General features: G+C 32.5%; 1 protein-coding gene across 1 annotated transcript; it reads right to left on the bottom strand.

Moving 5' to 3' along the window:
- Positions 1-13,193: 13,193 nt before the first annotated feature.
- Positions 13,194-25,791, bottom strand: Sec15 (exocyst complex component Sec15). The gene is made up of 16 exons (XM_068775638.1): positions 25,640-25,791; positions 25,191-25,340; positions 24,762-24,867; positions 23,972-24,110; positions 22,456-22,636; positions 21,502-21,577; positions 21,292-21,430; positions 20,395-20,688; positions 19,402-19,537; positions 18,163-18,248; positions 17,313-17,523; positions 16,426-16,518; positions 15,752-15,866; positions 15,478-15,574; positions 13,863-14,063; positions 13,194-13,489 (listed from the first exon to the last, which is right to left on the bottom strand). Exons 1-16 carry the CDS (start codon positions 25,658-25,660, stop codon positions 13,249-13,251), a joined length of 2,286 nt encoding a protein of 761 aa, XP_068631739.1. The 5' UTR covers positions 25,661-25,791; the 3' UTR covers positions 13,194-13,248.
- Positions 25,792-25,819: the final 28 nt, after the last annotated feature.

The raw sequence follows: 25,819 nt of genomic DNA, 5'->3' as shown, positions 1-25,819 counted from the left end.
TTCTTTTCTGATTCTTAAATAAAACAATGTAAGTCAAAAATAAAATAGATAAAAACCGCTTTCACAATCAATAAATGTTCTGTTAAAAATTCCAATGTTGAATCAACGATTTTCTCTCTATCATCTTTATGTTTTAAATGTTTAATTAAGACTATTAGATGTCGATCCTCATAGAAATATCCTAACTCTTTCCAACTCAATCTTCCCTGGGTAAAAAATCACTCGATACTATATTTTATTTCTAGATATTTGGTCTTTTTTGTGGATGTTTTTAGATAAAGACTTCTGAGTGTCCTCGTTAGTTTTGACACAGTTTAGTATGTTTCGGAAAAGACATTTTTGAGTTTAAAAGACCCGTCTTATGTCTCAAAGAAGTGAAAAAAAAATTAATGCTGTGATGGATTTTGAACTATAACATTTTGAAAAGGTTAGATTAGAAAATTAGAAGGTTACAGATAAATTATAAACTATAATGTGAACATATTATATTACGTCAAAATACCTATACACGCGCACCATATTTGTATACTGGCACACATACAGAATGATTGTTTATAGCTGTATAAACTTTAAAAAGATAGATATGTAGCAAAAAGTTATTAAATATGTATGCCTATTTGGATCCTCATAAAATATTTCACCATGTACAAAGTGTTCACTCTGAAATATGTTACTTTACTTTGGCCAATGACTTTTGCAAGTACAAGGTCTATAATAACGAGAAATAACACAAAGCTTATTTTCTTATTCAAATTCCTATTTATATATCCTAAGTTTCATTATTAAATTTGTTTCTTTTTATTAATTTTTGTCTCTATTTCTAATATTTTTGCACAAGTATAATTAAACAGTTTTAGTCTTTAAAAATTTAAATCCTTTTATGGACAAATTAAAGATTCTTTGTGTCATAACGAAACTGGCTTCTATAATAGGAATGTAAGTGACATTCATGGCATACCTAGTACAGAAGCTAGTTTTGGTCTAGCCGTATTTTAAATTTGATAAATGTGTTTGAACGTGTTTATTTGTTTTTCTTTTACGAACGCCACATTCGTCTTGACGATTCGTCTTCTCACCTGATTAAGAGATATTTATTTCAGAATTTATGACATCGTTTGATTCAAGTAACCTTTAGTCTTTTTTCTCTCAACTAATCAACAATATATTTGGACACTGCAATTCTAGTTTAGAAACAATAAATAATTTGAAAAAAAGAAACATTTAAATGTCATTGTATTTATTCTATATAATATACATATACACATTCTATGTAAATAGAACAGGACAAAGGATTATACGAAGATCCGTTTGTAACTTTGGTAACATCAATAAGTTCTCAAAGTTTTACGGGTTATTTCATTTGAAAGAATACAGTAGTGTATGTTCAACTTACACAATACCAAATGGAGCCTATAAGGATATATATATATATATATATATATATATATATATATATATATATATATATATATATATATATAATAACAATTGAAAACTCTTATCCTCCTACTTATATAAGGTTTGACAAACATTTTTTTACCGGTTATAGGCACAGCATTCGATTTCTACCTTACCTGATGTTAACTGACGACGAAGTCTTCGATGGTAATGCTTGCCTAGAAGGTACCTATTCACTTTTGACTTGAAGACTTCCATTGACCATCACAAGGCCCAGGCCTTCTCTAAAGATAACTATTGGGAATATACCGTAATCGCCACGCTTGGCAGGCGTTGTGAAGATCGCAGTGTGGTGTTATGATACGCAGAAGATGCTGTTGCTCATCCTCTGAAAACTTGTTTGTGAGCAGTTGCAATACTTTATAATGAATGCACAAAGTGTGAATACAACGCTACCAATAATCGCTGCAATACTTAACACTGTTTGTGCCTGTACGCGCAATACACTTAAACTTATTGGCAATATAATGGAGAAACCACAATTGAAATTCGTGACTGTGGTACTTCAGCATCCACGCAAAAAATATTACTTAATATGGAACTGTCAGTCAGTCTTCGCATGTAGGAGCGGCATCTATAAAAGATTAAAAAACAAACGCATTAATTAAAATTAAAAAAAATGAAACGTAACTGTAAAAAAAATCAAAAAAGGGGGAAAAAGGCCTTCAATAAAATGTTTACGATTTATACATGAAATTTTATCATACCATTTGATGTTATAATATATATGGCTTTTATAAAATTTTATTGCTACGGGATTAAATAATTTATTCACGTAAAACTTACACTAAATTTGATTAAAATTAAATAAATTATGTTTACATTGTACAAAAAGCATTTTATGTACACATGTTAAAAAAATTAATAACTATAGTATTTAAATTGGGGTCCAGTGCAGGAAGGCAAGGAAGCGCCACTATAAATATTCCAGCTCTGCACTTATCGTCATTTTCATTCGTACATTGAGTAATTCAGATATAATTAATAATATTTTACATTACTTCAAGTTATTAGTTAAACTTTTGTACAACAGTTCTCCTTGAAACAATATATTTATTTACATAATAAACTCGGGCATTAATTAGTTCAGAGTTTGTTTATTTCTTAAATTACAGTTAAATCGTTGTTGTTCCCGGTGGAATATAGTTACCTTCGATTTCTTTACTTTTTAACATTCACATATTATGTCCTGTTCATAACTTCCTTACATTTACTTTTACTATATATATTTTACTGTCATTACTCAACTGTAATACAAGGTTTCTACTTATGTTGTTTTGTAATAAAGTGAATATTATTATTAAAAAGTAAACTTGGATTGAAAAGATCTCAATTTTATTTTTTTAACACAAATATTGAAATATTCTTCAAGTATCAAAACTGGTCTGTCTCTCTTTTAACCATTGAATAATGTGTATATAAAAAGTTCATATAACAAACGAACACGCACATATCTGTGCATGTGAATAAACGAACGAACCTCTCTTCGTTTTGTACTTTTACATTTTTCTTCTGTTTCATTCTGATGTTCTACTGTTCTAATCAAGTTAACTTTCCGCCATCTTTAACAGCTTGGTTTATGTGTGACGAAACCTTGTTTTACACTACATCTACACTCGTCTTAGTAACATCAGGTGATGATAATTTTCAATTTAAAAATATGTAACGGTGTATGTAACGGTAGTCCAATCGTCATTGTGTGTATATACCCTTAACTTGTCTATTCGTCAATATGTCTACATCAGTGTCAACATAAGAATAAATTATTAAACCTAAAATTTGCACACGTTTTAAAGTTGACATTTCGGTAAAGAAATAAAATAAAAAGGTACACACGCCGTACGAAGGTCAACGGTTGTCGCTCAATAAAGCAAAACTGGAGCACCTGACCAGTTTGAAAGCGCCATTTAATTGTGTTAAAAATGGACGCGAACGGAGACGTTATTATAATATAAAAATATATAGCACCAAACAAAACTTAACTAAAGTTGCTATATGTAGATAAAACTAAATTTGACGCTCTTTCATATAATAACTTACAAGAATACTGCAAATTTAAGAAAAAATGGAAAACGGCATAAAATCAAATTAACACTAGAAGAAAGTGTGGAAAAATAATTTACTTAAAAAATAGTACAATAACTATTCACCTAAAGGGGATAAAACATATGAAATAGAATTACGAACGCATTTAAAGATGAAACCATGAAAAAGCGCGAAATTTAAAATTTACGCGTCATAAAATTTAACGACTCGGGCAGGGCCAGGCAGAACAGAAAAATACATTGTTTTTAGTATACAATATTTAGAAATTAATAAATCTAGATATATCTCAGGAATTAGTCATCGTAAAATCCTCAGTCAAATGGTAAAAAATTGCAATATAAATTAAATAATTAAGGCAAAAGAATTAGACATAAATCTAGTACTAACATCCGTTGACTGAATTAGTGTCAGTCAGGAATTTTGATTACAAATCCTTTTCCAAAGAAACCTCTTTGGCGGATACCGGCACAATACTTATTTTTGATTTTCATAGTTTGTCTATTAGGTGGAAGAGTGGCTCATAAAATTACTGACTAATGTGATAAAGTCATAATACGTTTTTTTATGGTAACACCACTTTGTAATTTATACAGAGTGATTTGTTATAGGTGCAAGAGCTTTAAAAAGGTGAAAAATTCGTCAGCAAAATTGTAAGTAGTAAAGTGCAAACAAACAAAAGTTGTGTCCGGCAACTTTTTGGCCAATGTATGGTAATCCACGTACGTAATGCAGGCTTAAGGCTCTAGCATTAGGTCCATAGGTCAACGAGTGGGCTAACTTGTTGTGGGTTTGGTAATACCAAATGGATGTAGGCAAGTCACGGAACTCGAAGGCCACATCTGATAACGCTGTGCTTCGGTTTCAGCCGGCGCCTCCATTTGTCACAGCGGATGTGGAATGTAACGTTTTATTTACCGATTACTGCATATATTTAATTTAATGCCATACAGACGATATACAGGCTGATTGATTAAAGGTGTAAAAACTTTAAGGGGTGAATGTAGAGTTCATTTACGCTCAATTATTATACTCTATTTCAAAATTAATTGATTCAGATATAATAGATAACTTAATTCGTAAAAAGCCTTTTCAAAATTCGAACGCCTACCTATTGAAATAAATCGTTTACTATCTGTCGCAGTCATGGCGATCTTTGGAGGAATTATGATCTATCACAATCCTATATAAAAATCAAATAATTTCAAAATTATCAATTTAAAACTATTACCACTGTAACTGTGTATAAATAACTAACGTTCTGTTATGGGCAAGGCAATAAGAGAAACTTAGCTTGGTTTTCCACTAGCATGCAACTAGGTTCCATCAATCACTTTTTGAAAGTAATTACTTGTATTTTATTTATTATTTTAATTAAAACGAAGATTATGACCAGTGCTTCAGACTTAGATAGAACAGGCCACAGAGATTAAGCTTTAAGCTCTATGATAAATAAATATTAATCAAAATTAAAATTTAGGCTACCTCAACCCAATCGGGAACATAACAATTAAATAAACCACGATATAATTCACAAAATTTGTAGTAAATTAAATAAAATCAATAATGTATATGGCCAAATCTTTTATTATACAAACCGTTCGGTTGTGGAATGCGTTACCAGTAAATATAAAACGTGCGTTACCTATTTTTGAGAAAATGATTGCGAAGTATTTTCTCGACAATTAATTATTTATTTAGTCCTCTTTTTTCTTTCTCGGGTGAACTGATTCATGTTGATTTAATATTCTTAATAATTGTTGCGTTTGTAATTATGTAATTATTTGTAATAATGTATTTATTATTGGTATATGTAAGTGAATGTAAGTATGTAATACCGTGACCAAAAAGTAAGGTGAACTATATAAAATCTTTATTTATTCTTCCAAATTAATTACATCCACTACAAAGTTCCGTTCTATAAAACACACTTTTGCCCACACCTGTTTCAGTCCTCAAAACATTCGGAGTAGTCTTTTCTGGTATAGCCTTAATGACTTTCGATTCAGTTTTTACCTCCTCAATCGTACCAAGAGAGCGTCCCTGCACTTACCCTTTGAGTTTGCTAAAAAACCAGAAGTTGGAGTCGCACGGAGTACACGAATACGGTGGTTGCTGAACGACATAGGTCGAGTTTATACCGCATTTTTCCAAAAAATTGTGTGACTTTTTCACCATTCGAGACTTGACATGTTTGAGACATCCTCCAAAATGGTTTGGGCTGATGCAAATGATATTCCAACTTTTGACAAACAGACGCTTGGCTAATGTGTCTATAACAGCTTAATGCCCGAGCGTTTTAAATAACAATTTCACATTGCTCCTTTGTGTGCATATGTAAATATATGTATATTTATATGTATACATTGACTAACTGATGATTATGATGATTTCTTCCTCTATTTCCATACTATGGTTGTCCGTAAAAAATTGATTTGTGTAGACCGCCTATTGTACATTTTTTCTTATACTTTGTTTATACATCTGTGTATAATTTTTTCTGCTGTGTTTAATAAACACAAATTAATAATATATTTTAAAAAGTTATTTAAATTCAATAAAATTCGCATGAACCTTAGAAACTTAAAAATAGTATTGAAAACTTGGTATGTCTTGCGTTATTCTATGGAAGAAACTCCAGAATTCTTAAATTACTCTATATCTATGTTATATTTATGTATTAAAAACATTAATAATAAAAATAAATGTGATGAAAACCCTATACTTCTAATAGTATTAAGCGGTGTGAAATCAGGAAATTTAATCGATCCAAAGCTTACTTATATTATGTTTTAAGAATAATCAATAAAATTTTATTTAAAAAAATTCGGTAGACTTCGGTAAAGTTCGGTAGGTTTAGTTTTTATGCCTGTCTTTTGGGAATGTCTATGCCTTGCACTGGGCGTCTATAGGCCGAAATTAATAAAAAAAAAAATATCAGTATTTTTATTCGCTGCTCCATAGTATATCAATAATTTCGCCTGAATGCAGATGTCGAAATATGATTTGACTTGCAGAAAGTCAAACTCTTAACTTTACGGTACTTGGACTCTGCTAGAAAGATTCATTTCATTATTTAATATTTTTATCATTTTAATTAAATTTCAATTAAATTTAAATTATTTAATTCATATCATTTTAATAATAAATTACGTTTACATATATATAACCTCAAATATATACTTCATGATTAAATAAAAATTAAAAAAACATAAATCTAAACTTCAGAGGCGGCAATTATGGCGGCAAATATATGAATCACATAATTATAACAACGTGATGACTAGTGACCAACCAACTGCTTCGAATTAACATAAGAATGTGATCATTCATTTAAAAAAATGGGTTTTACGTATATAAAATGTCACAAAGAAGACAATTATTTATTGTTTTGACTAACTATACTAAGATATTTATTGCTCGTTTTTAAAATAATTAAAATTCAGGTCATTTATGTACGTACATCGGAATAACAAACTTTATCCATATTAAGGACAATTTAATAATAATGTAATGGATTGATTATATCTGTTAAGTACTTTTAATGTTTACGTCGAACTTTCTAGATCGTGTGTGTAGAAACAGCAAACCACTGCCAAGACCTACATACGATTTAATTCATATGTTATTTAGATAAAGTACATGATTTAAACCTCTATTACCGCCAGGTGGGCCGGCCTTTAAAAGCAGCTGCATGTCTAAATTGAATTCGCAATTGCATTGTTTGAACTTTGAATAAACAATTAATACAAATCATATTTTCCTTAATTTGTCATTATTATCTTATCTATATTTAAATGATAGTTGTTGACAGCAATGTCATGTGCACAATTATTTAATATTAAACTGGACCTCCAATGCAGTAAAGCAAGTATTAAAATATGAAAATACTTAATACATTTGCGTAAACAGAGACTTGTCTACTTTTACTCATTGCAATAGTTTAACCTAAATTTTAATTACTTCATTTTACGTTTTTTATTCAATGACAATTTTGTTACTTCAAATATAAACCCGGGTGGTATTTTACGATCATCTATCAATAATTGTTTATCTTTTTATAAAGATCAACTGATTAAATAAAGTAAATGCTTTTGCTATATTTTAATTACTTCATCATGCTATATTTCAAATTCTATGAAACTATGGACGATGGACTTCCATCCACACGGTGGAGAGATATCGTCGTTGAAGTCATCGAAATACGATGGATGCATGCCGCTTCTAACCAGTCCTATTGTAAATCTATGGAGTCATATGTCCAGCTGTGAACGTTCTATAGCTGAAATGATGATTAAGTTCATCTCCCATTGAAGACATGTTAATAATCAATTAAAACCTGCAATTAGAACAGTGTTTACCAACGATTTGCCCACGGCCCACAGAGGGGCAATTTGATTGTTAAGGGGTACAATTCGAAAGCGGACTCGACACGGGTTTTACTCTTTCGCTTTAATATAAAAATTATGTATGTTACATGGGGGTGCGTAAGGATTATAGAAAACTAAGAAGGAACATGGCGCTAAAAAGGCTGAAAAATACTGAATTAGAAAATTCCCCCGCTGGAACATAAAAATTGAAATGCTAAATGTGAATAGAATGCCATTTTAAACCTTGGTACCTTGCCCTGGTCTAAATCACTCCATAGTGCATCTTCCAAAAGGCATGAGTAAAGGTCTGAAAGAACCCGCGAGCTTATACTGTAAAGAAATCAAAGATAGAAAAATGTGCGTTTAACTTTTATATTCCTCGCCACAAATTCCCAGTGGAAGTATATCAAAGGTAAAATGACGTATAATTGCACAAAATATTTAGAAGTAGATGTTTATGTTAAACAGTTTCTGGACTTAATGCGAAAAACAGCGATATTAATGTGTCGTGTAGCTTATACGTATTTATTCGAACTTCTGTGATTTAAAGGTGTAATTGACTACTAATAAAGTGTACATCGTACGAGAATTTCTTTTACTTTAGAACTTTTTTAAAATGAAGTTTTACAATTTGAATTCATAGAAATTTACTATTGTTTGTATAATCGATATCTTTTGTGACTATTATGGAGTCTTTTGAAACCACCTTAATTATGCTCTGTATCTATAGCACATTTTTAATTTTAGTTTTTTGAGTGCTGGCACACATGCGTAAAAATACTCAATTAAAAATGAAAATGATAGCGCGCCGGAGAAAACATTTTCAAATTGAAAGCTATTTTTGTGTCTAAAATCGTAAGCTAGATATTTTCTATTAGGTTCGATTATTTTTCTATTCTACCTTTATTCATTCAATTTATTTCGATTTGATGTAGTCTGATCTTTCTGCAATATTTCATAAATTCAATTTATATATTGTGTAACCTATAAAAAAACACAAAACAGAACCACTATTTACATATTAACTTTCAAAGTAATTTTAATTTATGTGTACCGCTTGTATACCTAAATAAATAAATTTAATAACATACAACGACTATTAATTATTGGTCTACCGAATCGACAGCGTCTTATACCGGTGAGATATCAAACATTTGCACGAACCGAGTTTCTTAAGAGAACCCTCGAGTTTATTTACTAAAAAAATACTATACCGAACCTCAAATCCACGGAAACTATAAAAGCTGATAAATTCCAAATCACTATGCTAAATCGAAATATTAAATCTTCCTTACCTAAAAATACGAAATATTTAAATATACCAGTAATTACATTAGCGCAGGCGTTTAAGACTGAAATAGAAAACATATTTGTTTTCCAGTATTATATATTAATATGATCATAATAACTACACGTGACAAAAGCCACGGCTACATGTCACTACATGTCGCATGACTGGCAGTATAAATGTCACAAGAAAAATAAATTATTCTATTTACGAAATTTTCAAAAATAGTGCGTAATTATACAAACTAGCCTAGACGACGTCAGATATAATTGCATGAAGCCTGGATAAGATTGTCTGCAGTATGAACGATAACATTAAGAATTTCTCAACGCATAGGCAACCCGGTCGCAAATAAACGTAACACCGTATGTGATAGTTGCGAAATTCAAACTAGATTAAGTGTTGCAAAACCGCACATATCTAGTCTTTTCATAAGACCAACTCTGACAGCCATTAAATAACAAGCCGTGAATATCACATGTCTATATAACTTATCGGTTGATGTAGCAAGATTTGAATTAAAAGGATATCGTCAAACTAATATACATACAGATAGCGTCAAATAAGTGCACCTCTTTGGAGATTTTCATATTTTATAGCCATTTAGAAACATAGGTGTTTAATATAATATAAAATAGGTTATTAATAACTGACAAATAATTTAAGTCCAATAATTTTATGTCACGTGCACAATTATTTGAAAACTATTTAAAAATCATTTATATTCTTGTACATTTATTTTTTTATAGGCAAAGCTTTGACCTCCGCCTCGCCTGATGTTAAGTGATGACAAGGTCTACAATGGCATATGCTTGCCTAGAAGAAATAAATAGCATAATAGTAAAATTCCACGAAACTATAGGCGAAAAACATTCACGCACAAGACAGACAACCTTATTACGGTCGTTAGAATATGCTAGGTACAAGCAGCTTCCAACCGTAATTAGAAATCTACGTTGGAGGCCTATCCAGCTGTTGACCTCTACGGCTAATATGATCATAGTCGTAGGTCTAAATAGGCAAGTGACAAATCATCTGCCAATGTTAATATTCTATCTTTAATATTGTTCTAGATGCAAAAGGTTATATTCAGGACTTTTCTCGAGATCGAATAAGGAATGAGGAGTATATATAAATACTGGCAGTTTAAAGCAGTTGGGAGCAGTTGACAGCTGTTATAGTGGCAGTAAACAGGTTACATAATACACAGAACAGATAGCTGCTGAGATTTTTTTATGGCGCCGTTTTTGAGGCATCCCGTACCTCCTTACTTCTTTACCGCGTGTGAGCAGGGATCTTTTTTACAATAATATTTTTACAGATAATCTTAAATTTATATTTCCAATTACATCCTTCTTAATAGTTAACATTCGTGTTCCTTTCTTCACTTCACATTATCGTTCATTTCTCTCCATTCCTATCCATACATTCATCGCCTTCTCTCCTGGACTCTACATTTAGGTTTATTCGTTTTATTATTTCACTTCTTTAGTTTTCACAACTATCTTAATTTTTATTTGTTATCTTTTAATTCTGCATACTTTTTTCTATTCCTTACAGGCTATATCACAGATTAAGTTTGTCATGATTTTAAAATTTTATCTGTTGCTAAGTTTTCTGAAATGAAGTGATCTCCACATCCCGTTAAGCACAACTTAGGATGACCAAGGTAGATTGACGGCTTTGGTAAGGCCATCAAAATATGTCGATCGCAGACCGTTTTCAAACCGCCTTACTATTTGAAAATTTCGATTAACAGTAGAGAATGGCATTTTACATATAAACTTCACTGTAGATGAACAGTTATCTAAATACGAAAAACCATTTTACGACGCAATTATTTTTTTGTTACGTTTTACCTTTCCAGCGAAATTTGAAATATCTTATAGCGGTCTAGGTCAACCGGTACCTATGTCTTGTCTAGGCTTCGCAAAATTTACAGTCCACGGTCTTTGAAACGTAAGCACACGTGCGGTGGAATTGACGGACAGTTTGACCCTAAGCTAAGGTCACAAATGTCGACCTTGCCTCCGAACGCACGACACGACCGTATAAGCCTCAACGATCGGACGTACTGATCCATATAATCACGTTGAGCAATAATTGAACGAATTTTTGAGATTACATGTAGTCAGCTGTAAAACTGCTTGTTATGTGTAAAAAATATCTAATTTATTATTAGTTCGATATTTAAAATTCTATTATTTTGTGTCAACTAAAAGGTTGTTGTAAAGCTTCCATTTGTAAGTAAAAACTTAAAACCTTTTGCACGTATTTCCAATCGGCCTGTATAAAGCGATCACTATTCCATATCTTACATCAATTTATTTTTTCTGTTAGAATAGAACAGGTCAGTAACTCCTGGCAGTATAAACTCTACAGGACTGATGGTAAACAATAATTTTAATTTGTAGTAATCCGAATTTTCAAAATATTTTTCTTAAAATCAATATTATTATAAATTTTAATAATATTAATAAATAATCTTTATTCAAATAGGCTATCACACACACTTCCGAATCGTCAACCAACATGAAATGTCGGTATTATCAGTCTAGCTAAGCTACCACCGGTTCGGAAGGCAGTTCTGCTGAGGAAATCCGGTGAGAAACTCAACAGTTGCTGTTTTCAAATATAGTTTTTTAAAGAGACCATGACAATAATTAGCTTCCAAATATGATCAATGGCTGAGAGAGTAATTCATTTTTAGGCGCTCCGCAGCGAAAATGTTAAAATAAGTCATTATCTATGCCCCGCAGAGGGCGTCTAACGGCTGAAAAGAAGACATGCGAGTGTAATATAATACGTCAATAGTTGCCCACAATTTGGTTTCTAATAGCACATATGCTTTATGTCATATGAAATAGTATTTTGTCCCCAATGGCAAATATAAGTTTGATATCAATAATATATATAAAGGAATCATAAACATCATTTATGGCTTAGGATATCCACGGCTGGACATAGGTGTCATAAAAACAAAATTTTATGTCGCTATATTTTTATTTCGTAAATAAATAACTATGATCTCTAACAAATTCTAAATGCTTTAATATCATTACAATCGATTACACTTCTAATATATAAAAATAAATAAATAAACACTTTCGATTGGTGTAATTCTATCTCATGATTTTCTTAAAATTATTGCACTGGAAACATTAATTTCGGCATTTGATTTGGCACGTCGAGCAAATAGACCAAAATTTTACTCTGTTTGGTTTTGTAAAAAAAACTACCAGCATATCTAAATATTGACCAATGTGCCATATCAAATGCCGGGTGATATATTCTGTGACTGTAAATAAGTCTGTCAAACACTGAATATGAGAAGAGAATAAACGTGCACCGATATAAATATCAAAGAATGAATGTATATCTAAAGGTATTATGATTTAATATTATAATTAAACTATATTCGCTGAACAGAGCTAATACCAGTTAATGCTTATAACATTAGATACAGTGCATCCGAAACTTCTGTACCGCGCCTTAAGTATGCGCGCGGGGCGAACAAGGTGGAATATCGGCCACGCCATTACTTCAGTCCGCCGTTAACGTTCTTTCTCTTCTTATACTCTTTTTTCCTAAGCCCCCCCCCCCTCACCGCGCTTTCCTAAGGCGACATACAGCGGTTTCGATGACGTTATAGTTACAAGAACATATAAATGCAAATGGCCGTGTATATCTATAGAAAAAGAAATTACAAATGTTTTTTGATCGTATAAAAAATTAATAAAATTTTATTGTAAATATAAAAATAAACAGACTTACATCAAAAAAATTTTTACATGCCCACCAAAACTAACCACGTGTAAAAGCATCTTTATCTTCTATCCCATTCACTTGCTTACAAATGTGCGATTAAAAGAGCGCTATTAACTCTGTACGGCGAATAAAGTACAATGATATTTCTATCATTAGCATCCAATTCTCTTCTAAAAGAGAGGGTCTAAGCTATATTCCAACACGCGGTTTTCAAGAGGCTTAGTCCTGGGACAAGGTCCTGGGACTAAGCCTATATATATAACCGTCGTAGGGCCGAGTACACTAGACTACCACTAATCGTGTATAATATAATGCATAAAATTAACCATCTTGATTTTGCAATTGTTTCAATTGTTTGAGCACCGTATCCAAAAGCTTTCTTCTGTCTCTCTCATTCTTCTTCAGAACAGAGAAGACCGAAGACTTCTGCTCCGCCTCTTTAAGCTTCTCCAACAAAGTTGCTGCATCACGTGGTGTAACTAACGCGTATTTACCTCCTTCTATTCCGACATCGTGAAGATAAGATGACCAGTCCCAGCCAGTTATTAAATCCAGGAGTTGTCTGCAAATAAATAAAGATAATGGATTCATGTGCTTATATATGTATATATTATATTATATCCTCGAGAAAAATCTCTTTGTTCCTGATGACCAGCCGCTTATAACCGGTTCCATCGGAAATTTATGGGGGAGGATTATGTTCAGCAGTAGTCGTCTTATGGCTAAAATAATTATGATAATTTCATAGGTTCCATACAGTGATAAATCTAATATGAAACGGCTCCTGGACATACTCTATAGGTTTAAATTATAGATAAAATACTAAGCGATCATAAATTTGAATATTTAGGAGAAACATATAACTTTCTATTAATTTAGAGACACTATCTTCTTAAAATTAAATTCTTTCTCTCTTTTATTTTTGTCAGCCCTACCTTAAACTGGCAAAGTGCTCCAATAGCTCTCCTTCTCTCAAACCAGGCACAGGTTCGCCGGCTGCGAACTGTTCGCACTGAATCACGTCTAGGTCCAGCTGGTACAGGGCGCCGGAGGAGATCTGCTTTACACCAGGGTCCAGCAGTAGGTTACGGAGTCTGGTTGCTATCCTATTGGTCGCTGCGCGCACAGCTGCCACCCTGTGGGAATAAAAGGCTTTGTTTCTTAAACATTCATTATCTAATGCTAAGGTATCCCTTGCAACGCATTTCATTAGGAGTTGAAGAGATTTCCACGCACCAAAATGTACCGTGGTTATTGAAAAGCTACTAGCTAATATATATATATATATATATATATACATATATATATACATAAATATATATACACACATATATATATATATATATATATACATAGAAGATATATAAATATCTTTTCGAGGTATAAATGTTCATTCTAAATACCGAGAATGAATCCGCATAACTTTGAGGTTAAAGATATTGTGGCAGTCAACATAAAGAAAAAGTCTGAAATGCCTGTCTGAAACCTCTTTTTAGACAGGCGCAATGGAAAATCTCAGCTTTAAGTTGAACGATGCCATTATAGAAGAATTTAATGTGATTCTTTCTTCTATCAATTGGATTTTCTCTGACACTCCTTTCATGCCGTACACAAGTGGTCACTATAAATGATTCTATGTGGAAGGACTACCTGCGCCACGTCTACTGGGTCATAATCGCTACTCGTGTACCAATTCCTCGAACTACTTCCGTGACCTTAGTTCTTCTGCGGATCCTCTCATACTCGATCAGTACAGTACAATGCGATTAAAATAAGAATAGGACGGGCTCTCGGCTAACTTCACACATATAAGTACGGTCAGCAAAAAACAGGCCACCGAAAGATTACACAATAGATAACATATTTAGATCGCATGGCCATGAAGTGTTAAGACTGCCACCCTATAATTGCGATTTAAATCCGATAGAATACATCTGGCATTTGGTAAAACGTAGAGTGGCAGACAAAAATGTTGAGCAATTAGAAAGCGCAATCGAACGTCTGACACTTGAGTCGATCGCATCAATCACGAAAGATGACTGGAAGAAAGAAGTAAACCATGTAAAAAGGATTGAGAAAGACTACTTCGAAAGGGAATTACTTGAAGACGATGACAATGGCCCATTCAGTTTCATTATAAACATAGGTGACAGTAGTAGCAGCAGCAGTGATGATGACGACGATTACGAGGAGTCTGATTCAGTTGGGCATCAGGACATGAGTGGAATTGAAGAGCTGAGCGATTAAAATTAAAATACGTACATTCACTAAATAAAGACAGTTCAATGTGTTTCTGTGTTTACTTTAGTTTACCTACCTATGATTCGTTTTTAGACTATTTTTTTCTCTACCTATCAGATAAAAAAGTACATGCTATTACAATATAAAACAAGCCAATATTTTTTAACATTGCTTTTTTTGCACACTATACCAAGTTCCCGTTGTGACGTCACAACATGGCGCTAGGCCGGTCCTATTCTTATTTTAATCGCATTGTACAGTCTTCTACATGCGGAAGTTTTTTAAAAGTAAGCTTTCCACAAAACTCACCGCGCCCGCTCCGGCAGTTGCTCCAGTGATGTCAAAACGCCGGAGAGATAGCTCAGCATGTCCGTCACAAAGGCAGACGCCTGTCCCGTTGGCTCGACTGTAAGAGACAAACGAAACCATAGATATATCTATCACTTTCATAGTCAAATCATTAAAGAGAGATAACTACATGTTCCATTTTCAATTTCAATTTATCGCACAACTGCCTAGTGACGTCACAAGAAGCACGAGGCTTTATGATTCGGGGATGATAATATGAGAACCCCATACATACCTAGTAACCAATCATAGTTTTCCAGGTCGAGGAACTCGTCGACCTTCTTTTCCAGGTTATTGCAGATCTGCTGTTCGGCGTCATCGCGCGCCGCTTGGAACATACTTCCAGCTGGCTGTGATACAACAAGAATTTTTATAACTAGTATGAAATATTTAAATATCTTTAAATAGAAAAACCTGTTTTTGCCATTACAGTACTAGGACTAAGAAGGTAGAGTAATTTATCGATTATTTAATTTTTTTTAAATATATACAGCATAGTATATAAAGGTAAAAGTTCCAAACTAAGTACCTGTGTTTTTTTTTAATCTAGGTACTTTCTCACCACTATCTAATAATTTATTAAAATAAAATATTTTATCTGTTATTTTCTTTATAGAGGTTAGCTGTTATTTTCTTTTAATTTCGAAAGAATATAATGAAGTCTTTAATTAAATATAGCAAGAGGGATTTGCGTTATAGTACTACCGAAGCAGGTGTACCTCGCCTTAGATAAGTGTAAAATGAGAGAAGGTAACGGCCGCTCCGTTCCATCATTTTTTCCTAGTCCCCCACTAGGGTATAGCAGTTTCGGTAGCACGGAATGAAGATATTGCTTTACGGGCTACGTAACGTTTAGATTCCAATGTTCATCAAAAATCAAATATGCTTGTTAGTTGAATGTACTCTCACCTGTGTGGTCACTAGTTCGGAGCCTGTGATATTGCTTATGAACTCGTAGAGAAACAATGTCGCATCTTCCAAGTACTGCGTATCAACGATTATCTATAAAAATAAACTCAATATTAATCATCCAAAACTAGTAACTTTTTAAAGGATTAACACTTTCATTATAAACTCCTTTGTTTAAAATTATCATGTGATGAATATCATTTTTTTTTAATCTGGTAATACAGATTACAAATGATTTATTTTAACTTATATAATTAAGAAAGACATTCGTGAAAAAGGTATCAAAAAAACTAGTCAGAGTTTATTTTGAGCATATTAGGATATGTAATCCTCCAACTTATTTTGTTTTAATTTCATTTTACTATTTTTATTTTATTTATAACAAATAACAATTGTGTAATAAAAATAAATCTATTATCAATAGTTAGACATTTTTGTAACACATTCTTCAGTTTAGTTTCATATTTTTAATACTTTCTTCTAAAATAAAATTAAATATAATAATAAATATAAGATATAATGTTACCATATTAAAAACTCCAAAACTTTTTGGAAAGTTTAACAAATATTATTTATTTAAATTAGTTAATATTTTCAGATTTTATAGCAGTTTTTTGATATTTCCGAAACTGTTTTGAGGCCACTCACTGTGTGCCCCCACAGTAAAGCACTAACAATAGTGTAGAATAAGAAGTTATAGCATGCCATTGTGAAGGAGCTCAATTTGATTTAGTTTTCTATCAAAATGCACTCTTCCAGCATTCTTTTCTTGATAGATACAACTTATCACTTTAAATGATTATAAATAAAAATAAGGTGTATACATGGATAATTAAATAAATGGGTAAATGAATAATTAATTAAATAGAGTGAATATGGGTAAAAACCTGAACGAGCTGCATGAGGGGCAGCGGATTCCGAAACAGAGCTGAGAGGCAACCGGTGAAGGAGCGGCTGAGTAGGAGAGAAGCAGAGTGCCGTGCTGCAGCTGCCCTCCTCCCACCGCCCAATCCCAGGCCCGCCGAATACTTTAACCACGCGTATATAAATTCCTTCACTTGCACGTATACTGCTGGGACTATAGTTGAGAACGGAAACCTGGAGATGAATTTTCAAAATGTATTCACAAGTATTTATTACAGTTATGCGAACGCTTTAAAAGTTCGGAATTCTCCAGAACAATTTAATGTAAGAGCGTGACAAAAAATCGGGCGCGTACAACATACAATTCAGTATTAATTAGGGCGATGGATAGAGTATATTTTATGTATACCGCCAAAAAAAAACAAACATTGTATTTTGAGCGTCTGTTTGTTATATTAAAATAACTGCTTTTTTGTACAAGTAACAGATTTCTGTACTTATAATGCAACACTAAACGCAAGTCTCAATTGCGATCGTAGGTCGCGGGTTCGATTTCCGGTGCAAAACTTTGTGCATTAATTATTTAGGATTATTAATGCTCACAAAGTGCCAGAGAAAGAGCAGCAGCGTCCCCTGTGTACCATAATACACTGCGATCGCTAACCCACTAGCCAAGCATGGCGATTATGGTATATTTCCTTATTTATATCTTTGGGGGAGGCCTGTACCTTGCAGTGGGTGTCCACGGGCTGAAACGTTGACCACGACTACTTGTAAAAGCAATGTTGTACAGTATAAAAACTGTTTCAAGTAAACTATAGTAAAAGTTAACGATTTGGTTAAATTACAAAAGAATGGTTACTTATTACTAACTTTCTTGGAAACGGCTGTGTTTCCAACTCGTCGCCGTCGTACGGAAAGGTATCCATTACGCCATCATACTGCTCTTGCGTCTCTACCTTTAACATATATTATAGAGCAACTTTAACATTCAATGTATATACAAAATTGTCTAGAAACGTGTCTTTACTTCATAGATGTAGGTACTCATCTTAATATTAGCAAAATTCACACTTGATACATTACAAACAACCTACATAATCAACTATAATACTATAATATATAACTATTTAAAAAATCAGTGGAGTCTGTTATGTGAAAAAATTAATAAAAAGTAATAGTAACCAAATAGTTATTATTTAGATAATCTATATCTAAATAGTATAGTAGATATACTATTGCTACTGTTGGAACAGGTTTTTTTTCTTGTCCCCTACCTTCATGTTTAGGAATGGACCCCTTATATAACGAACTCAGCTATTAAGGTATATATTTACTCTGTGTATAAAGACCTTTTGTAAAAATCATCAAAGGTATATAGGAGTATGAATGGCTATAACTTTATAGCTCCGCAGTATCAAGGTGGACGCGGTCTCGGCCCAGCTCTTCACGGGGCACGGGAGGTTCTCTGAGTACCTCCACAGGTTCAAGCTCAAGGAGGACCCCTCGTGCTTCTGTGAACCGGGCGTGGACCAGACCGTGATCCACCTTGTGGCCCAGTGTCCCGCATTCGGGGGACTCCGGCTCGAATTCGAGTGCCGGTCTGGCGTTAAAATCAGGGAGCAGTCAATAGCCTCCCTGATAGGCGGAGAGAATACTAGGGAAGAATTCCTCTCATACTGCAAGGAAATAATTAAAAAAGTGATACAAAAAAATAAAAATTAAAGAGAAAATAAGAGAAATTTTAAATAGACAATAAGAAAAAATGTGATAAAATGTAACTCAAAATGTGATAAAAATGTAAACGAAAAGAAATAAAGATAAAATGTAACATGTAATGAGGGAGGAATGAAAGGTCACAGAGTAAAAGGGAAAGATAGCAGAAATGTGGCATGAAAGAATAGATTGAAAGAATATGTGAAGAACGAAAGGAGAGAATGGAAATAATAAATAACTATGTGAAAAAATAAATTGCCCGTAAAGTCCCTGTCCCACCAAAGATAGGGGTACGAGAGGCCCCCAATAGCGGGGGCCATAAAACAAAAAAAAAACTTTATAGCTTGGTATGGCGGTGAAAGATGGCGCACATGTGGCTATAAAAAGTGTAATGACCTCGATCGGCAAAAATGAAGCGTTATCCAATATATCCCTGAAGACGCCCACCCATCGCTGCATCAACACTTCCGTGTAATGCTCAGCCATTTCTTGAAGAAGCAGAGGCAGTGGATCCGTTGGTAAACCATAGCACCTACAAATGAGTAAATATTATTTTAGGTTTCACTAGTCTACTTAAGTAGTACTTAACTAGTGTCTTAAGAACTATTCATAGCTATAGGTCACGGGTTTGATGCCTAACGACATACTGTAATGAAATAAATTATCAAGCCCAATATCTTACATATTTTTGGGAAATATATCAAGGCTTTTAGCTTGCATTTACTCTATGTAAATGTTTTTTATAGTATATCATATGACAAGAAAGTATTTCTTGCGAAAAAAAAAATACTTTGATAGAGAAGTAAAATATTTTAAATTTTAATAATTTAAAAAAATTTACCAATCTTTGAATTTGCTTCGAACACTGAACCAAAGATGCATTTATTTTATCTTACAATTTCTGATAACGGTATTGTGAGCTGTGTAGTAAAATGAAAATCAATGTATTTGCTACAGAAATAAGGAATAATGCCTAATTTCTCTTTAGATTTTCATCAAGGTGTTATTACTTACAAAAATAAAACCTTTTTAATTTTTTTGGAAAGCTTACAGCTAGCGTGAATCTTAATAAGAGAACATAAATATCAAATAGCAATTTTAAAGTTTTCAAAAATATAAAAAAAACAATCCATAGCCATACTATAGGTACCATAAGTATATAATTCTGATATCTATATATCTTTAAAAAATTCTATCGACACTGACATGACTGACATCCGTCATAAAAAAATAAAAGTAAAGATAAAAAAACGTAAGATAACCAATGAAAATAACAAATAAAAGTTAAAACAAAAATGAACATATGATGACCAATGAAAGTAAAAAGAAAAATTTTGAATTAAATTAAACGTAAGATAGACAATGAACAGTAACAGATATTTAACTTACTTGAGTGTGTTAATAAATAGCATAATCTGATGTTTAATGCTCAGCATGAGAGTTGGGTCTGTGATAAGAGATGTGTTAGTCCTTAGCGTGGAGGCCACTTTCGTAACAGACATGCTCCATGTGTCCAACAGCCAATCCTTCGAGACCAAACCAGCGCCAGTCGTTAGCAGATGCTCCTCTAAAATGAAGAACCCTAGGACTGCGCTTAAGTAACTCTTCATGCCCTGGATTGAGTCATGGAGATTTCCAGTTGCTGGGATTAGGACAAGTCTGGCCTGTTGTTTGCGTTGTGATCTGAAATAAAAAAATTCAATATAAGCACCACTAACAAGTAAATAATAGATCAACTCAAGAATAAGAACAGACTGCACAATAAGTACTAAGTTATTTTGGCTACATTGCTCCCAGACAACCAGATAACTTTGACAAACTCCTAGTTGTCAGAAAATTAAAAAGTAAAAGAACTCTTGAACAATCACCTACCCGCTGGGCTAGTCAAATAAAAAATTGGACTGTTTATTGTTACTGCCCTGAGGAAAGAAAGGCATAGGATGATATGGAAAGAGCCTGTCACTGATTCAGTCAAAGCTTTTCAAGATGGGCTGTGAAGTATAGTGGGTATACAAATGGCTTCATATCAAAGAAACAATTCCTCGGTAAAGTAGATATTCAGCCTTAATTATTCTTGGTAACAATTAGCTCCGCTACTATCTGATCACAATATATCTTGTAATAAAAATAACATATTGTTCTTGGAACTTAAAAAGAGCATATGCCAAGGTTTTGGCAGCTTCTTCTCGGCGCATATATGCCTTTTGAACAAATTTAATATTTCAATAGCGCCTGTACGCCAGATCTGCTTAAAATAAATAAATTGGATTTAAGAAAAATGGTTACCTGTAATATTGGATAAAATCATTCTTTGCACCAAGTACACTGTGTATATGAAGACATCTGTGAAGAGGACTGAAGTCAACCAGCTCGTGAGGGCATTGAGGGCCGCTGTTCTCTTTTCCTAAACCTCCCAGCATTGATTCTATAAAAAACATAAAATAATTTACACACAATTATTTTTAACGTTTTTAAAAAAATATCCATTGTACATACCTTTTTTGTTCTTAACAATATTAGCGAGACTTCTTCCAAGCATATCTTGCGTTTGTTTTAGTGCCATAGCACCAACCTAAAAATGATATATCAAATTTAATTACATAATTAAAATAATGGAAATAATACTTTTAAATAATATGGAATCTGATATTTCTATCTCTTGCGATAAGATCATATAATTTTTATTTTAGTATAAACTTGATAATTATATGGAGCAGAATATATATGTAGCTAAAAATATTAAGAATAATATATATAATGTTTTAAAATTTTAACAAGAAATTTTATCATAGGTTGAGTTGTTCGGTTTTTATTCATAGAGTGATATCAGTGTCCTACCACGACATATAAATCTTCAGCCAAAAAGTAATGGTTAGGCATTAACAGATTGCGGTTGTAAGGATTAATTTAAAATAAACCTTTAACACTACAACTAGCCTAATCACATACCATCAAATAAATGCCCTGTTTATCACAAAAGCCAATAATATTTTAAATAACACAAAAAACATCATTATCACCCTCATAGATTTCAAAGAGGACTGTCCTTCTGCATCCAGGGCATGCATCACTTATCCAACTTATGAGTGACTCTCTTATGTTATGCTAACTGGTCTGTACTCTCCATTCCAAACCTCGAAGCAACAGAACAGATAACCCTCTCCACTCTCGTTAAGAGCCGAAGGTGAGTTTGCCAATAAGGCCAGAAGTGAGAAATCACCAAAGATTAGTGTTGACTTGTGGCACTGAAATGTGGTCTCTCACACACTGACTGTAACACCCATTACAACAACAAAAAATGTTATAACGTAGCTAGTTCTATGAAACCTACACTAATACATAAGAGTGTCTGTTTGTAATATTATAATAATAGCTACTACAGTACTACACTAGTAAAGTATTAAACTACATAAATATGCCATTAGAATACAAAAATAGATATTTATAAACCTGTGGACTGAGCTCACGAATATTCTCCAGGAAGTCTCTCAAATCAGCCATGGAAGCATCCTGTATTGCTTGCCGGAGTCGTGGAACATCTGCCGAGATCTGAGCACACCATTTATATGGACCAACTCGAGGCAGCAGCACATGCTCCAACTGTTCCAGAGTTTTCAGAGCTGGGTAGTACCTGAATAATTCCACAAAAAGCTTTTGTTATTAACTCACACAAATGCTACTAACTTATTTTTCTTGTAAAATATCTACTGCCACCCACCCAAGAGGTTACACAGTCATAATCCACCATAAGAACTGAGGAATAATAATTTTTTGCAGTATTGGTAACATTTACATCGAGCGTAGGTTTTAAGAGACAGGGTGCTGACAGCGCATAGTCTATATCACATTATTGGATGTATTATAGTTTTGTTTTTAAAAAGTCTTTTTTTGACTAACATACAAAATGTTATATCATTACATAAAACAACAAACAAGACATAATTCTATTTAACCAAGCTTAAGAGCCTAAAAAATAATATAAATTATATTTAAATTAAAATAGGTTAAAAGCTTTTAAATATAAGGATAGCATAATAAGATAACAAAGCAAAGTTTTATAAATAACATTAGCCAAAGGCTACAAAAATTCAGCAACATTTTTAGTAACAGAGCTCAACGGCTTCCCTCAGGAGCCAAGGCACCAGCCGCTATTTATTACTTTAATTACCAAGTTGGGAGGCCGAGGACCAGACACTAGGGCTATGAACAGGGGACCTCTAAAAGCTCAATATACTTATCAAGAAATTCCAAAACAATGAACTATTACTCAATTAAATGTTCCTGTCAAACAATTAGATGGGAGAGTGAGATGCCAAAGAACGGGGCCATACAAAAGAGCTGTTGTCTCTACTCACCAAACTACATCAGTTCAAGGACTCTATTGGAAATGCTTATAAGGTTCTGTTCTTTGTTGAACTATAACAAGACGAATTTTCTTAGCAATATAAGCAATATCTTTTTTTTTTTCTTTTAACTTGAAAACTCAAAAAAAGGTATCCTTTTTAACATTGTAACCCAAACCACTATCCATTACTATTATTATAATTTGAATGTTTCAATAATGAGGAAAGGCATGTTGCACTATTTCCTTTGTTCTGATACTTCCAATCCTCTCAAGCATGTAACCTTAATTAACCTTGCTGCAACAACAGAGGTTTAAGGCTAGGCACTCTCTTCGCAATGTAACCACAAATCTACATAATTTGCAAATGCCATATTGCAGCAAAGAAGGCCAGGTAACAAAACAAAATCTTACAGTTGACCTCAACCTTGTGATAGAGATCAAGTATATGCTTACAATTTCGTTGTAGTCCACCTCTATGACAATATACTACATTTTACAGTATTAATAAATAATACATATAGAAAAAAAGTAACTCTTAATATGTTCCAAAAGTGTTATATTTATATTTTTTTAATTTTCTTATCAGAGATATTAAACAAATGAAATGTGAATAAGAATAACCTCTTAGCATCTACTTGAGTCTTCAACTTGGAGTATGTAGTTAGAAGTGGTAAGCAGAGCTCCATTTTTTCAATAGTTGCTGCAATATTCAGTTCTACCCGTCTCGCTTGTATTAGCTCTTCTGCTCTGGTACAAAGGCCTGAAAAGATAAAATGTATATTTCGAATTATCCTTTTTCATTTTTCATTGTTCTGTCTGATATTAAAGTCATTGGCCTGATCAGATCAGTACTGAATTAAATTTACATTATTTATTTTCAAACATACAGTATGGGTAACATAAAGTTAATATAATACCAATGCTATTATCAAAAGTATTCTATAATACATCTTTATTAAAATTAATGTGTAAGACAAACATAAAACTTCCCAGATGCCACCAAATTAGGCAGAAGCTGTGAAGGGTTCTAAAAATAACAAAAATGATGGGGCAAACCCTTTTGAGACAATACCACAATTAATTAATGAATTTACCTAAACATTTATAGATATATGAAATATATAACTCTTGGACATGAACAAGTAATAAATTATTGATCTATTTTTAATTAAATCAATTCAACTGATTGTGGATTAGCACAGAAAAAAAACTATTTCAGATATTTTATTACTTATTTATACTATGTTTTTACTAAAGAATCTATTTTTTTTAATTATCCATGACTTTTAGGTGGGGATATAACTTTTGTACCATATTTCCAGTGGGGAATCCCCTAATGTGTAACATAGGGTTACAATGCAGGTAAGGGTAACCCATGGATATATGACAAAAAAGTTTATCCTATACTTACTTTCAGTAGTCTCTTTAACATTGGCATCGACATTTGATATCTCAGCATGCAATTCCTCAGCATGGGAACGGACTTGTAACAACTCTCGAATTGAATCTATGAAACCCTGAAAATTACAGTAATTTTGCTCAGTAAAATATTTTAGATATGTTAATATAGACATAACTTTGACTATGATGAATGATATGTTTAACTAAAATATATAATTAATGAAATTTTAGCAAGTAAAATATTAAATAATTGTTTTTTAAAAGCAGCCATAAATTTAAACATCTGTTATACACTTATTAGACAATTAATATCTCATTTTCATGACCTTATACAATCATTGCTTATCTTATAAAAAACATAGAGTTATTTATGGTTTCGTTTTTAATGATGCTTATAGTAGTTCTAGTGTTGTTGGAACTACTACTCTATGAAACTCACCTGGTAATAAAAATTACACAGTTTCTCAATCTCTCTGTCATGTTGCTTAATCCTTTCATCCAATTGTTGAACAAACGCTTCATGACCACCTTCTCCTTCATACACCGACCGAAAAGCTGGTCCCCAGTAGTCATCAATACCTTCAATCTCCTGATAATGTAAAAATTCATATCCCTTATTTAACCAATATTATCATTTACATCTTTTAATAAGTCCCAAGTATAATATAGTAAAAATGCTTATTGCAAGTATTTATAGAAAATGATTTTTGTACATTTTTTATGTCATCTATTAGATATTCTTAAATTGGAACACAATAATAACTATTAATATCGTTAAGGTAATACAACGTTTATATATTTTTGTTATTGTAATAAATTATAAATTAACTTCAATTATTGTAGGTGTATCTGTATGCAATATATAAAAAAAATATGAGTAAATAATACCTGAATGGTAGCGTTAGTCATAGCGAACACTTTTCTTTTCAGAACTAGAATGATTTGTTGGTAGATTTACTACTTCAATATTTACATGACGATCGAATAATTAAGTAAAAATTTGTTATGTGTAAAGTTATTTTGGTTCAGATACAGTACCATGTAACTGTCATTGGCAGCTACTGTCAG

This window comes from Battus philenor, unplaced genomic scaffold, assembly GCF_028537555.1.
Source record: "Battus philenor isolate CCGP_79_NKW_IND1 unplaced genomic scaffold, ilBatPhil1.0.hap1 SCAF_9, whole genome shotgun sequence".
Taxonomy (NCBI): Eukaryota; Metazoa; Arthropoda; class Insecta; order Lepidoptera; family Papilionidae; genus Battus; species Battus philenor.
The sequence above is the reverse complement of the archived record's forward strand: the minus strand, read 5'-3'. Positions and strand labels throughout refer to the sequence as shown.

What these genes read in the sequence shown, in the direction of transcription:
- Sec15 (XM_068775638.1), bottom strand. Translation starts at nt 25,660, where the DNA reads ATGACTAACGCTACCATTCAG. An exon ending in TGACTAACGCTACCATTCAG is followed by an intron (nt 25,341 to 25,639) that starts GTATTATTTACT and finishes TTACATTATCAG; the next exon opens with GAGATTGAAGGTATTGATGA. An exon ending in TGTGTAATTTTTATTACCAG is followed by an intron (nt 24,868 to 25,190) that starts GTGAGTTTCATA and finishes TGTAATTTTCAG; the next exon opens with GGTTTCATAGATTCAATTCG.